General features: G+C 37.5%; 1 protein-coding gene across 1 annotated transcript in view; it reads left to right on the forward strand.

Annotated features, from left to right (window-relative positions):
- LOC126297690 (protein MON2 homolog) overlaps positions 1-15,737 on the forward strand; it is a 224,139-nt gene extending 208,402 nt beyond the window's left edge. Inside the window, exons 27-29 of the mRNA XM_049988806.1 lie at positions 9,527-9,749; positions 10,213-10,295; positions 10,420-15,737. Of these exons, the coding sequence (XP_049844763.1) occupies positions 9,527-9,749; positions 10,213-10,295; positions 10,420-10,577 (464 nt within the window). The 3' untranslated portion in view covers positions 10,578-15,737. The remainder of the gene's footprint in view (positions 1-9,526; positions 9,750-10,212; positions 10,296-10,419) is intronic.
- The last annotated feature ends 579 nt before the right edge of the window (positions 15,738-16,316 follow it).

A 16,316-nucleotide genomic window follows, 5' to 3' on the forward strand; every position in this document is an offset into this window, starting at 1 on the left:
AATGTCTCAGTATGGTCACTAACCTCTTATTGTGAAGGGATATGTGCATCATTTGTGTATTAGGCTGATAAACACACACATTGTATTCCTCCAGCTGCTTCTTTTTGAGAACAAGTGGAAAACCATTAGTAGATGGCACAGCTGTCCCTGTTGCATGCATTTTCATTTTGCTTGGTTCATGAACAAGCTTGGGGTAAGTGTAGAACCTGTCAGTGTAGATGTGAAAACCTGTACCACCTGTGTGTGCAGGCAGATCTTGTGCCAAATAAATCACTATTCAAGAGATAAATGGCAAAGCATGATGAATAAGACTGTCAGTCATTGTGTCACTGTAAATGGAATATGAGAAAATGCATAATCATGGGGGCAGAAAAATTTGAAGACATCAATTTTTAGGCTTCATTAGATTATAGCTCTTCAACTGAATCCTTCCTTTAAAACCAACTATGGTCTCATCTTCCTGCTATGCAAAGTTCTTTACATTTATTAGCAATATATTCACTGACAAACTTCACTTTGCCTTTCCTAGTATCTACACTTGCTTGAGCAATGATAGGAGAAACTAAATGCAGTGTCCAAAATAACTGGAAAAATCGGTGACCAGAGGAAATGTACTTGTAGAACAGACTTCAGTCTAGCCAATCTTCAGTAAAATAGTTACCTAAATCTGTCTTCAAATTGGAGGTATGTTTAATGTCATACCAAGGATGCCTTCGTTCGTACCCATGAAACATTCTTCCATAAATGTCACATTAAATGTTTTGTCAGTGGAGCCACCTTCTGTATTTTTTCCATTCCAGATGCTTGTAATTAAAGTGCAACTAGTCACAAAGGTCCAGTGTGGGCTGTAATTATTATATCGCAATGTAACTTGGTGGATATTCTAATGCATTAATGTGGAATAGATTAAAACTGGAAAACATAAGTTCCAATTTAGACCACCAGGTGCATACCTGGGACTGTCTGTCGACATCTCTGGTGCTTGTATCGAACAAATTATGTAAGCAGCAGTTAATATAATCAGCATTATGCCTTTCTCACTTGTTTGACCTTTTCTAGCCATGTCCAGTTTCTTATCAAATACCTACCAAGTTTCACTGCCATATGATAATTACAGCCAATACTGCACCTCTGTGTGCAGCGACACTTTCTGGTACATTTATTGCAGTCAGAATTTTGCTAATAAAATGGTACTGAAAAATAGTTGAAAATATTGACGTTCCATTGTTGGGTATGTGTTTCAAGGAGGAGTGAATCTCTCTTTCATAACAAGTACACTGAAGAGCCAAAGAAACTGGTACACCTGCCTAATATTGTGTAGAACGTCCGTGAGCATGCAGAAGTACCACAACACGATGTGGCATGGACTTAGCTGATGTCTGAAGTAGTGCTGTGGGGAATTGACACCATGAATCCTGCAGGGCTGTCCATAAATCCGTAAGAGTACAAGGGGGTGGAGCTCTCTTCTGAATAGCATTTTGCAAGGCATCCCAGATGTGCTCAATAATGTTCATGTCTGGAGAGTTTGATGGCCAGTGGAGGTGTTTAAACTCGTAAAAGTGTTGCTGGAGCCGCTCTGCAGAAATTCTGGGCATTTGGGGTGTCTCATTCCTTGCTGGAATAGCCGAAGACTGTCAGAATTCACAGTCAACTTGAATGGATGCAGGTGATCAGACAGGATGCTTACGTTCATGTCGCCTGCCAGAGTCGTATCTAGTGGTATCAGGGGTACGATACCACTCCAGCTGCACGTGTCCCGTGCCATTACAGAGCCTCCACCAGCTTGAACAGTCCCCTGCTGACATGCATGAGGTTGTCTCCATACCCGTACACATCCATCCGCTCAGTATAATTTGAAACGAGACTCGTCCAACCAGGCAGCATGTTTCCAGTCATCAAAAGTCCAATGTCAGTGTTGACGGCCCAGGCAAGGCATAAAGCTTTGTGTTGTGCAGTCATCAAGGGTACACGAGTGGGCCTTTGACTCCAAAAGCACATATTGATGATGTTTTGGTGAATGTTTCTCATGCTGGCACTTGTTGGTGGCCCAGGAATGAAATCTGCAGCAATTTGTGGAAGGGTTGCACTTCTGTCACTTTGAACGATTCTGTTTAGTCATCTTCATTCCTGTTCTTGCAGGACCTTTTTCCGGCCGCAGTGTTGTCTGAGATTTGATGTTTCACTGGATTCCTGATATTCACAGTACACTCGTGAAATAGTCACATGGGAAAATGCCCACTTCATTGCTACCTCAGAAATGCTGTGTCCCATCGCTCGTGTGCTGACTATAACACGACATTCAGACTCACTTAAATCTTGATAACCTACCAGTGTATCATCAGTAACCAATCTAACAACTGCACCTGACACTTGTTTTATATAGGCATTGCTGACCGTAGTGCCGTGTTACACCTGTTTACATACCTCTGTATTTGAATCTACATCTACATCTACATCTACATCTACATCTACATCCATACTCCGCAAGCCATCTGATGGTGTGGGGTACCCTGAGTACCTCTATCGGTTCTCCCTTCTATTCCAGTCTCGTATTGTTCGTGGAAAGAAGGATTGTCGGTATGCTTCTGTGTGGGCTCTAATCTCTCTGGTCTCTTCGCGAGATATACGTAGGAGGGAGCAATATACTGCTTGACTCTTCGGTGAAGGTATGTTCTCGAAACTTAAACAAAAGCCCAAACCGAGCTACTGAGCATCTCCCCTGCAGAGTCTTCCACTGGAGATTATCTATCATCTCCGTAACGCTTTCGCAATTACTAAATGATCCTGTAACGAAGCACGCTGCTCTCCGTTGGATCTTCTCTATCTCTTCTATCAACCCTATCTGGTACGGATCCCACACTCTTGAGCAGTATTCAAGCAATGGGCGAACAAGCGTACTGTAACCTACTTCCTTTGTTTTCAGATTGCATTTCCTTAGGATTCTTCCAATGAATCTCAGTCTGGCATCTGCTTTACTGACGATCAACTTTGTATGATCATTCCATTTTAAATCACTCCTAATGCGTACTCCCAGATAATTTATGGAATTAACTGCTTCCAGTTGCTGACCTGCTATTTTGTAGTTAAATGATAAGGGATCTATCTTTCTATGTATTCGCAGCACATTACACTTATATGCATTGAGATTCAATTGCCATTCCACGCACCATGCATCAATTCACTGCAGATCCTCCTGCATTTCAGTACAATTTTTCATTGTTGCAACCTCTTGATACACCCACCATCATCTGCAAAAAGCCTCAGTGAACTTCCGATGTCATCCACCAGGTCATTTATGTATATTGTGAATAGCAATGGTCCTATAACACTCCCCTGCGGCACACCTGAAATACGCTTGCCTATACCAGTTTCTTTGGTGCTTCAGTGTATAAGAAGTCGATAATATCACTGTCATGATAAACCTACCATTAACATGTGATAGATTGTACATTGTCATCACTTCCTTCTAAATCATTACAGTAAGATTAACTGACACTTACATCACTACACACAAGAAAAGATCCTTCTTGTTCAGTCTCATCACTGAACTGTTACTCATCTTTAAGTATCTTCCAAAAGCCACCTATGATCATAAAGTACACATCCTCTGTCTGCCATTTTTATACAAGCAACAATTGTGCCGTAACCCACAGTCACTTTTCCACATTGATGCACATGAGCTGGCGTGAAATACTGTGGACAGCGTCTGCTATTTGTTGGGCAGAATCAGTTCTGTGGGATGAAGCAGAATAGGGAGATGATAAAAAAAAACCTAAATGGTGTTTCGGACCACATCTGACATCAGAACAGAAGCAGAAAACGTTATGTAAGACAAGATTCTACATTAGAGTGGAAAGGGTTGTGATTTTTTAATTCAAACTCATGTTCATAATATGAAAACGTCTTGATTCAATGTGTCAGTGTGTTCATGTTAGATTTAGTGTGGGTAGAGTGAATGGAGTATGGTCTGTATGTGTGTGCTTTTCACACACAGAGTACCTGAGATAGTCAAAGAATTTTCATTACATTAATGCACTTAAAAATGTAGCTTATGTTTCATTTTCTTAGTGATCTTTATATTAATACGAGGGTAATCCCAAAAGTAAGGTCTCCTATTTTTTTTATAACTACAGAACTCTGTTTGAGTGGCAGTAGGTCACACTGTTGTGAAGAGTGCTTCACGCGCTGTGTTTAAACATGTGCACGCTGCGCTGAGCTGCTCAGTCTTGGCTTGGCAGCCGTTGAGAATGGAGCTCCCGTTGGATGTTACGGCCAAGTGCGCACTGCATGCAGTTATTCGGTTTTTGAACGAAAAGGGCACTGTGCTGATTGAAATCCATCACCAATTGACGGAAGTGTGTGGTGAGTCATGCATGGTTGTCAAAAATGTTCATAAGTGGTGTAGAGAGTTGGCAGCTGGTCGGACCGAAATTCACGACGAACAAAGGAACGGGAGACCGTCAGTTTCTGAGGAGACAGTGTTGAAGGTTGGGCAAAGCATGTGTGAAGATCGGCGCATCACCCTGGATGATCTCTGCATGTTGGTTCCTGTGGTTTCCCAAAGCACCACTAATAGAATTTTAACAGAAACATTGAACTACCGGAAGGTGTGCGCAAGATGGGTGCCACGCATGCTGACTGAGGACTACATGCGGCAACGAGTTGATGATGCTTCCTGTGAATTTCTTCACTGCCTTGCAGCTGAACGGGACAGCTTTCTGGACTCAATTGTCATGTATGACGAAACCTGGGCAAACCACTTTACACCTGAGACCAAGCAACAATCATGCCAGTGGCAGCATCCTTCTTCGCAGCATGGTGGCGAGCTGGTATGATATGGGCATACAAAAACTGCTACAGCGTCTACAAAAATGCATTGACAGAAATCGTGATTGTCAAAAAATAGCCAAACGCTCAAGCTGTAAACTGGTGTAAACCATTGTAGAAATAAACAGGTCTATGTACTTATAAAAAAAATAGGATACCTTACTTTTGGGATTACCCTCAAATATGTGCTACATGCTCTTTGTGTGATTAAAATAGAAGGGCACTATTTGTTGCCTGCTTGTCAGTAAAACAAAGTTTAATGAAGTGACACAAAATTCAAAAAGTTATCTTGAAACTTTGCCACGAAGAAATTTTCAATGGCTGTTGATAATAAGAAGCTCATAGGTGTTTATAATAAGAAGCTCATAGGTGTGTGATAAATCATTTCAAAAGTATTTGCAATTTGTAGTTAGTATGTTTAAGTTAAAGTGGATGAAAGAAGCTTTGTTGTGTTTGGTGAAAAGTGGTTTGTAAGGCAGTCAGTGTATCAATGATATCATCATTACAGGCTATAATATTATGGTAAACTATCTTGCTGCATTTGCTAATATTTGAAAAGTGAATCTGGTTGGTAACATGATGATGAAACACTTACTGTGCCCATTGTCCATGAAATTATCTATCTACGCATTTTAGGCAGTTCACAAAGCCGCAGTGTTCTGACACAGTTGTAATGTGCTATTAGATATGTCTGCTTTTATAATTAATTAACTTGTTCATTTTAGTTTATGCAAACCCAGCAGATTGTTGGTGTAGGTTAACAATTTGTGTGGTTCTGTAATATGAACATAATGTTTAGGATTTTACAAGTAAAACTGAGAAAAATAGTTGCAATATATTAAAGTGCCATCAGAATAACCAAATATTAATTTTGAAAATACGAAGTCTTTTTGACATAGTACTGCTTATTTTTGTTCTCTTCTTGTCTGTACTGCTTATCATTCATATTTCATCTCTGCATAAAGTTACACTACAGACATATACTTGGAGAAAAGACTACTTAATACTTAATTTTACATTGGAAGTTAAAATATTTCTGTTTTTCCAAAAACAATTTCCTTGCCATTGCCATTCTCCATTGTATATCAATAGTGCTTTAGCTATCCTCAGTTATATTGCTGCATTTAGTGATTTAGGCTCTCTGGGGAATGAGATATTATGTAAAATTATCCCCCCACCCTCCTGGCTTACAGCACTGCACGAGTACATGTGTGTGGTGTGCATGGGGGTTGGGGGAGGGGGAGGGCGAGGGCAGAGCCATTGCAACTTTCTTCTTTCCCTCTCCTTTGTTGCAGTCCTATGACACTCTACTTATTGAGCCAACCTGCCCATTCCTTAAGTTTTGACTCTTGGTCTGGGATTGTTCTTGCTTTCTGCCCTCTATTACCTATTTAGTAAAACTGACTAGTTCACACTGTCAGGTTTGTCTTTCAATTTTTATTTGTTTATTTTTTAAATTTTGTCTGTAGTGCATGCTGTTTGGGGAAGGACATGTTGTATGGCACCCTATCCACGGTGTACAAAGATAATGTATGCTTCTTTATTACGTGAGCAATTACTCCAGCCCAAAAGCCAATACAATAGCCAGTCTAACGTGGTGAGGTTATCAGGTATTCTTGATTGCAGTTCCCTGACTATGCAGGGCCCACATGCTTAATGCCTGAGCTCGTACCTCCTCGTCCAAGTCCAGGAGTAGGTGCCTGTCCTTTTGGGGCACTGGGACTCTGAGCAATGACTATCAAGCCAGGTGGACATAGCTGTTGGTGGGGAGAGTCCTTGACTGGAGTACATCTACATCTACATGATTCTGTGCAATTGGCATTTAAGTACCTGGCAGAAGGTTCATCGAACCACCTCCAAGCTATTTCTCTACTGTTCCACTATCAAACTGCACAGGAGAAAAACACACACTTAAATATTTCTGTGCGAGCCCTGACTTCTCTTCTTTTAATATGACGGTCATTCCTCCCTATGCAGGTGGATGCCAACAAAATATATAAACACTCTGAGGAGAAAGCTGGTGGTTGAAATTTCATGAGAAGATCCTGCTACAATGAAAAATACTTTTGTTTTAATGATTTCCATTCCAATTCACGTATAATATCTATGGTCCTCTCTCTCCTATTTTGCGGTGGTACAAAACTAGCTGCCCTTTTTTGAGCTTTTTCGATGTCCTCTGTCGATCCTACCTGATGTGCATCCCATAATGCACAGCTGTGCTTCAGAAGAGGGCTTATAAGTGTAGTGTAGACAGTCTCTTTAGTAGACCTGTTGCATTTTCTTAGTGTTGTACCAATAAATCATAGTCTTTGGTTTGCTTTACCCGCAACATTATGTATGTGATTTTTCCGACTTAAGTTATTTGTAATTGTATTTGCTAAGTATGTAGTTGGCTTACAACTTCAGATTTGTGAGATTTATCTTGTAACCGAAATTTTGGGGAGTCTATTAAGTACTCTTGTGGATGACTTCATACTTTCCATTATTTAGAGTCATTTGCCATTTTTCACACCTGACAAGTATCTTGTCTAAATTGTTTTGATCATCTAATGACTCTATAAGACATTAAATGACAGCATCATCTGGAGACAGCCTAAGAGTGCTACTCAAATTGTGTCCTAAATCGTTTATGTAGATCAGATATTACTTTTGTTTTACTCAGTGACTTCCCATCAGGTATGACAAACTGTGACCTTTCTGACATGAAATCATGAATCCATTCACAAAACTGAGACAATAGTCCATAGGCACACAATTTGATTAGAAGTCTCTTGTGGGTATGATGTCAAAAGCCTTCTGGAAATCTAAAAAATGTGGAATCAGTTTGACATTCCCTGTCAGTAGCACTCATTACACCCATGAAAATAAAGAACTAGTTGTGTTTCAGTAGAACAGTATATTATAACTCCGTGTTGGGTATTTGTCAATAAATCATTTTCTTTGAGATAATTCATAATGTTTGAACACAGTATATACTGCAAATCAACATTAGTGATATGAATCTGTAATTTACCAGATTTATCCTGTTTCCCTAAATGGGAATTGGTGTGACTTGTGCAACTTTCCAGTCTTTGGGTACAGATCTTCGAGCGAGTGATCAGTTGTATATGATTGCTATATATGGAGGTATTGTATCAGAATACTCTGAGAGGAACCTAACTAATATACAGTAAGGACCGGAGCCCTTGCCTTTATTAAATGATTTAAGCTCCCTTGCTACTCCTCATATTAGCGGCTAGAATTAAACTACCATAAGCTACCATAAGTAAGCATGGACTACAGTAGTTCTCCTAGTAGCTTTGGTCAATAAAGGTCATACCTGCATACCCAGTACATTAGGTGTGTTGCGTTCCTTTTGAGTATTACTTTTTTTATGTATGTGATCAGTGTCTTACTACATTATACAAAAAACTGGAAGCGGGAATCGTCTTAGAAAGTGAGTGAGGATGTATAAAGGGCCAGGTAACGTATGGAATATCTTTCTTCTACATAGTAATCTTCCTGTCTGTTACTTAAAAATAAACATTATTTATAGCAAAATTGAAATTTTCATTGTTTAGTTCAGGTTTTATTCAAAAATTGTTGATTTGTATGGTGAAATGGGGATGTTGTAGTAAAAATAAAGGAAACAATACAGACTTACCATATGGCACTAGAAAATGCAATTTCCACAGACATTTGTCAAATACTTTGTTGAACATATATAAAACATGTTTCTGTTATTCATAAACAACTTTTGCATTTGTCAATAACTACAGGAAAAATTGCTTTGGCTACATAGAAGAGCAGAAGTGACATGACCAAATAATTTTTACTAATCATAAAATACAATTTATATTCTGTAAGGATTTCAAATATACAATGAACTGACACACTGATGTGTGGTTCTAAATATGTGCAAAACAAACGAAGAGAAGTCGTCAGACACCCAGTTTTCTCTTACACATTAATTGATGTTTCTTTCCCTTTGAATGATCCCAATACTACTTGTAATACTGCCACTTATTACATCCTTTATTTAGCATACCAGAACTGTGGTGCCATAGTTTTGGCAGAGGACAATATTATTGTGGGTGCATCATGTCTTGTAGCACCATTGTAAGTAAGTTTGTGAACTCTCTTAGTTTTCAGTTGGTAATTTATTTTACCAACCTTGCCCCTCTGTTTTACTGTAGCATTTTTTCTAGTTTCATTTCTTTTTTTTCTGTTGTACGTGTCATAACTTCAAGGTACTTTCTATGCCATAGGACACACTCTTCATCCCCTTCCCCATCCTCCTAGCCCTCTTCAGTGCATTTTATGTGTAAATCTGCTTCTGTTCCCAAAATATATAAATTGTACTCAAGAGTCACACTTGATATAAAACATATATTTGTCCTTTTTGGAGTACACTGCTTTCTGTTTTGAAAATTTTATTTCAGTCCTTTTCCACCCATGAATTTTGTTTCTGCTTCTGTGGCTTGTCATCAGTAATCTGCTTAGTTCACAAAAGCACATCAGACTTTATCGTATACAAATCAGCTTACTGCTCTTGACTATAAATCTTCCCACCATATGGCTTGTTGGCAATTTCATATTGTTGATTGACTAAGTTTATCTACATAGGAGGGTGGTGGGGGGGAGATAGGGAGAGAGAGAGAGAGCACACTATTGACCAAATGATACGTTAATGTACTTAAGGGATATTTTATTCCTGCAGATTATGTGGCTGAACCAAAACTAAGAGAAGAATTTGCAAAAACTTGTTTTGAGACTTTGCTGCAGTTTTCATTACAAGATGGTGCTGATGAATGTGCTGAGGAAATAACAGAAGGTGGTGTGGCAGGAAGATTAGCTGTCACTGCTCTTCTAACAAGGTTCCAAGAAGTACTACACCAGTATGTTGAAGATGAAAGGAAGAACGGAAATTGCCCATTGCCAAGGTAATTTGCTTTGCTTATTACATGCAATGATGCACTAAATATAAACTTCCTGCATATATTTCTTTGTTACAGTGCAAATATGAGAAAGCATGCATATTGCACATATTACTATCACCTAATCACCTAACCTCTCACTTCTGTCCCCCTCCCTCCCTCCCTCGTCACCCCCCCCCTCTCTCTCTCTCTCTCTCTCTCTCTCTCTCTCTCTCTCTCTCTCTCTCAATAATTGTAAATAATGAGTAATAAATAGAATTCATTGCATGCATGCAGTCCATTCACTGTAACCACTATTAAGGAGCCCTTTACAGTTTATTATATTCAGGAGTGTTTCATTTTTGTTGCTGTTGCTGTAGGTGTAACTGTTCTTTCTTGAGATATTTACAGTAGCTAAAGTTTAACACTAATGACAGTCAGGATATGAGAATTGTTACATACAATATTCTATAAGCACTTGTATTTGCAGGTATAGGTTGTCAGAGATATCTTTTGTACTGAAAGCTGTTGGAACTTTGGTATTATCACTGAAGAAAGCTCCACCAGGAAAAGGTAAATTGTTAATTCAAGTGTTATTATTCAAATTTCTAAGCATTCTAAATATTATGTTCCTTCATCAAACATTCTGTAGGTATGCAGAAGCAAATGTAATACTTCAAACTTTTTTTTTTTCCAGTGAATGAATCATCGTGGGAACAACTGATTGCATTGTACCCCTATTTAGTGGACTGCACAACTACAAAATCAACACAAGTTTCAAGTTCGCTTCGTGAAGCGTTACTGCAGTACGCGGACCTTTTGCATTCGCCTACAAGATATCATAATGGTGTATGATAGTGTTATATTTGTGCTGTTTGTGTGAACTGACACTGAGATTGTAGCGTTGATGCCTGCAGCCTATTTAAGTACAAAGTTAATTGAGAGACAATGAACATACACATGCGTGCAGCAGCAAGAGCTATGGACACTGGAAGTGCACAGAGATTCAGTGGTGCTGCCCCTCTGTCACACACCAAAAATGGCCGGATAAAGACTGTAATCTCATCTTCTTCCTTCCATTGAAAAACTAATGTGAATGAGAGAGGTGTGGATGTGAGATTCATATTTAAAAATGATGTTAGAGTTCCTGGATGGTTTTGGGAGAACTTCAACATTTTATTTCTCAGGTCCCCACCACTGCTGTTCTACACCCATATGTAGTGCTGTGTACTCATTTCAATGAGACACTAAAGGGAAATATTTCCTTGTCCATCCTCCCTTTGCCTACTGTTGCAAAAACTGATGCTATCAAAGATGTCACCGTAATTGCTACATTGTGATGTGTACTTTGTCCAACCTGTGTACAGTCACACACTTTTTCTTTGTGACTCGACTCCCTACTTTTCACTAGGCAGGAGACTGGGCACCGATATGCCATTTTCAGTATTTTTGCTTTTAATTTCGGATTTTTCTGAAAAATGATATTAATCGCATGATTTCAGCTTCATATATGAGAAATTTTAAGTTTTGGTTATTTCCACATCTTGTTCTTGTTAACATTCAGTAAAGAAGATGGAGCTCACCCCCAAAATATCTCTCTCCCTGCAGCACTTCTATAAAACTGGCCAAGAAAGTGTGTGTGGACTGCAAACTCCACAGATGAAGCTCAGTACTGGGCAGCTGGTAGCTAGTTCATTAATGCCATTGTGTGTATCTTTGGAGTTCTATTTGCTTCATTTATTTTATTACACATAGAAAATTACCGATGATGGATTTTGATCATGGGATTTGTGTTATATGAATGTTTTTCTTTCTTTGGATGCTATCCAAATGGTGCTATTTCCTTGAATATTTAGTGACTGTAGTTCTCATGTTCTCAACATTGACTGAAGCTCCTTTTAATAGAACATACTATGCTGCCCTGCTGTATATCATTGTTGGAATATGATTAGAACTTTGACACATTTTTGTCATCATGTGTGTTTTATTACAGCTGACAAACAATTGTAGCTTTCTTTTCAAGTAACTTATTACTTACCAAAAGTTATTACCTTGAGAGGCAGCTTAAAATGTTACCGTTATGCTTAAGTTGCACACATCCCTGTGTGCCACCAGAGGTATTGTTGCCATATCAGTATTCAGTTGAAGCTATGAAATGCAAGTTAAATTTGTTTTACCTTTCTGTTACCTTGGATCATTAATAACATTCTTTTTGTTCATTATGACTTTTTTCTATAAATTATTTTCCTGTTTAATCACAATACAAAGCAGATCTGCCTGGAAACCAAATATAATGAAATACTCTTTAGTTGGGGCACCAAATTAATCTTTGTGCTAAACAATAACAGGATTCTTGTTGGCCCCCCAATAAGGAAACAGTGTTCTTTGCCTGAAGCTCAATAGCATTACTGAAATATTAGGTATCAAGAGATTCTGCCTCACTAGTATTTGCGTCAGGGAAAAAGAATTACGTAAGGTCTTACATCTTTGAGTGTGAGAGTTTCTGATGTAAATATGTATCTTTCTTTCTATGTATGTTCTGCAATATTTTCATTGTTTCAAATTTCCTTGTATTTCAAGTCATTCCTGTCTACTTCCAGAACTTCAGTAACAGTTTTTTACAATATTCAGATATCTGCATCCATGTTTATGCAGTTTATTAGGTTTAATAGCTTCATCATATTGAATATCATTGTTTTTGGTTTTTTTTGTTGTTGTTGTTGAAATATCACAACTTTGTCCATGATATTTGACAGACATAATAGTTTCTGTTGTAACATAAATGTAATTTACTGGGTCTGCTCTGATAACAAGGCAGTGGACACCATAGAAGTTTCCAAGATCTTTATAAATCACTGTTATTACTTTGTGAATTAGTCATGGCTTTTTCAGGTGTCATTGATAATGTTAGAAGTTCGAAACTTCTGTGTAATTCTTTTTCATACAACAGAAAATTATGTGAATTCTGAGGGTGGTTACCACACTCATTGCTTTCATTCTTAGATGTTTTTGTTTCTTCAGTAATTATTGTTTTATTTTTATCACAGATGCACCAAACATTATTTTATCAGACCTGTTTGGCTCTTGTTATTGAACCATCATTGTTCTTTTTGTAGTCCATTTTATTATTCGATAAACATAATTTTCTGTTTACAGAAGACTCATTTTTCAAAATACTCAAGTAATTTTACTTGTTTGTTTACTATTCTCTTTAAGATTGTTGTTCAAATTTATTTGTGAAATATGTTTACTATCTCGTTATGCAACTTCAAAATATCAAACAAATCACATTACTTCTATAGGATTTTATGAGGCTATTGAATAGATTGTGTTTATATATACATTTTATTGTGCAGGCATGACTTACCATAAGTAATGAGAATTTTCAATTGCCATTTCCTTTGAAATATATATATTGTCAGTTAACAGAATTGTCATGTAGTGTCATTATTTCATTCCCAAATCTGGAAAATAGAATAGGCAACTGTGAACATGTTCCACTTCTGAACAGCAGTAGTTCCATACATACATCTCCTCTAATTCATATTTCACAAGTGGCTAGCACACTGTTTTTCCAGTGATCTGATTCTATATATAAGAGATTTTATGATCAGATCAGCAGTTTCATTTGTTGGGGAGGAAAATTTTGTATTAATTACTACAAAAGCTGTCTGTGTAACTAAAATGGCATTATATTTATTGCTGTGGCTCACTGAGTGGTGTAAATCTATCTAGTTGCTGTAATTTCGGCAGCTTGTGTATCAAGTTTGCCATGTGTGATTGTTCAGAGTAACTGACCATGTAGAGTACATGTGGAATATTGTGTCATCTGTGTGGACATCATGATGATATGATAGAGAGAAGGGCGCATATGGAAACTTGTGGCTTTAGATAGCTTACTCCTCATGAATGGCACCAACAGGATGCTGGGCATAGAACACACAAGTCGCCATCAGTAGGGTAAATCCTACTGTTAAAACTCTCTTCCACTACTAGCATTTGAAAGTTACCTTTGAGCCAAAGATTTTTACAAAATTGTGGGTTAATGACGTCATTCATGAACTGCAATACATTGATGACTGAATGGAGCAGCTAGTTCAATTTTGCATGGTATAAGGAATTTTCATCACAGTAAATGTTTGGCTGGTCATGGGAGGAGAGTTAACTGTGTACAATTTATTTTCACAGACTGTGCAGCAATATCCTGGGTTAAATCTCAAACATCTGCAGTCTCTTCATGTGCCACTGTTAATGGTTATCAGCCCACTGGGTGGGAGTGTTGAGACTACGGCCCTCTTCGTGCTATTATCGGAGCGTGGGCCATATACCTTCAGTGGATTTCACCTTCTCTGTGCTTTCTATTTGTGTAAACATCTGTAATAACACAAGTGCAAGTGCTTATAAAAAATTTTTAAAAAAAATTTTCCATGCAACCCATGGATACACTTTTTGCACTATGCTGAGGAATAAGATGAACTCTACTCTTATATCTCAGTATGTCTCAAACACCCTGAAAATGTGTCACATTGTTTGGGTTTAAACTAAGGACCAGGCCTCTATCAACAATATGAACCTCATGGGTCTTCTCAGGTGAATTAGTAATATGACTGTGTTTTGTGGCAGGAGAAGAAAGTTTTATAGGTCAGTGAAGCCACAGACAATAATTTCCATTTTTTATTGTTTTCATGTTTGAAATTGTCCATGTCTAACAAATTCCTGTGTTTCATTAGTACCATTTTGGGTTTTGTCAATGAAGTATTCAACTAAGATGATTTATTCTGGTCACAATTTTGGTTTCAGGACACTTTTCCAGGTGTCATGACGTGTCACACCTGCTTACTGGAAAAGGAAAAATGGTGTATACTGTCACAGTTGTGTGCCATTGTATGTTAGATGCAAGTTGGGCAAGGGTGAGGGGTGAAGGTAGCATAGTAGCTATCTAAATGAATGTGAATAACTACTGAAATGATGCACTGACTGGTGTATTGTTTAAATAATATTCTGACTGGTTGATGTACCAAGTAACCAATTTTTAATGTCACTTGGAAATTTACACAAAAAACTTCCTGTCATTGACATTTGTTACTGATTTCCTTTTTACTCTTTATATAGCTTTTCAACAACTGTAATTTCTCTTTATCATTATGTGAATCACATTTGACTCTCAATGTTAATAAGTGTGTTGTTTGAGGTTTACTGTTTCCTTGATAATGAGATCAGTGGAGAGTGTCAAGATTAAGAGATCCTTTCTCTTGTCTTGTAGCACATGGTTCTTACAGAATCATATGCTCCACATTGTTACATATATTTGAACTCAGTTCTACACAGAGCAAAACCTAGAAAAAACATGGAAGTTATTAAATACTTTCTAAGCTGTTACTGTCTTACAATATTACGTCTTATCTGTGGTTCAGAAAATTCAGGATTGTCACAGATGCAGAGTCTACATATTGATTGTTATCCAACATCTTTGCCTTGTGGGCATCTCCTACTTGTTAGTGCCATACATTTATGTTAAATGCCCACAGATATCTGGTAATTTTGAAACATTTATGAATTGGAATTTTGTAATACAAATCTCTATCTGGGTTGATTTGGTTTCCCATTTTCACACAGGAATGGACAGTTGCAGGCAGGCAGGCATCATCACGTGAACAGAGACTGTATTATTATTTCTAATAAAAAAAAATAAACTTTGAGCTACATTCAGCAGTGAAACTCTTTACAAATTTTTTGGCAACCCTATGTTATTATTAAAGTGTGTCAATTGTATGTGCCATTATTCACAAGTGCTCTGACCTTTAAAGTGAATGGAGTGAGTGCAGAAATAGTTACAAAACATACTTTTCCAAATCTTTGTCTAGCTTTATGATTTTAAAAATCATACATGGAAGTTACAGTAAGTGTTGTGTGTTGCAGCTCGTAGCACCATTTTATACTAAAAATGTTACTGTATGTTTATTTCATTTTGCTGTTGAGTATTTCTGTTGTGTGTGATAAACAAATATGAGTACATGGGAAGTGTCTGATTAGTTAATAGTACTGCCTTAGCCATTAAAGACTAAAATATTAAGAAGAAAACCAGATGCTTTATCATGTTCATGGAGAACATTTATGATATGTTATCAACCAATTGTGCTTTCACTCCCATAAAATCTGACATCATTTTTGAAAAATATGTCTCTCACAGTAGCAGATTACGTTCTAACCACAATGAAACACCAGTGTTACATAACAGGCTACAGACTACACAAAAACTGTTAAATCTCATTAAATGTGGTCAAATTGCTCATAAATTCTCTCCTTTGAGAAAAATTCATTAATTGTGCAAATGAATATGTTTTAGTGATAGCAACAGAAATTGCAAACATGCATTAAGTAATTTTTTAATATCAAGGAGTTAGTATTCACAAAAAGCTAAAGAGAAGCAGAAATATTTATAGCTGACAGAGGAAGGAGTAGGTCATTCAATATCTTTGTCAGCAGACAATACATAATGTGTAAGAACAACTCAAGAAATATATAAAAAAAAAACACTAATACTTTCTGAAATAAAATTTTGTTGATTGATCAGAAAACAATGAGAATTTGATT

The sequence above is a fragment of the Schistocerca gregaria genome, chromosome X (genome assembly GCF_023897955.1).
Source record: "Schistocerca gregaria isolate iqSchGreg1 chromosome X, iqSchGreg1.2, whole genome shotgun sequence".
Classification (NCBI taxonomy): domain Eukaryota; kingdom Metazoa; phylum Arthropoda; class Insecta; order Orthoptera; family Acrididae; genus Schistocerca; species Schistocerca gregaria.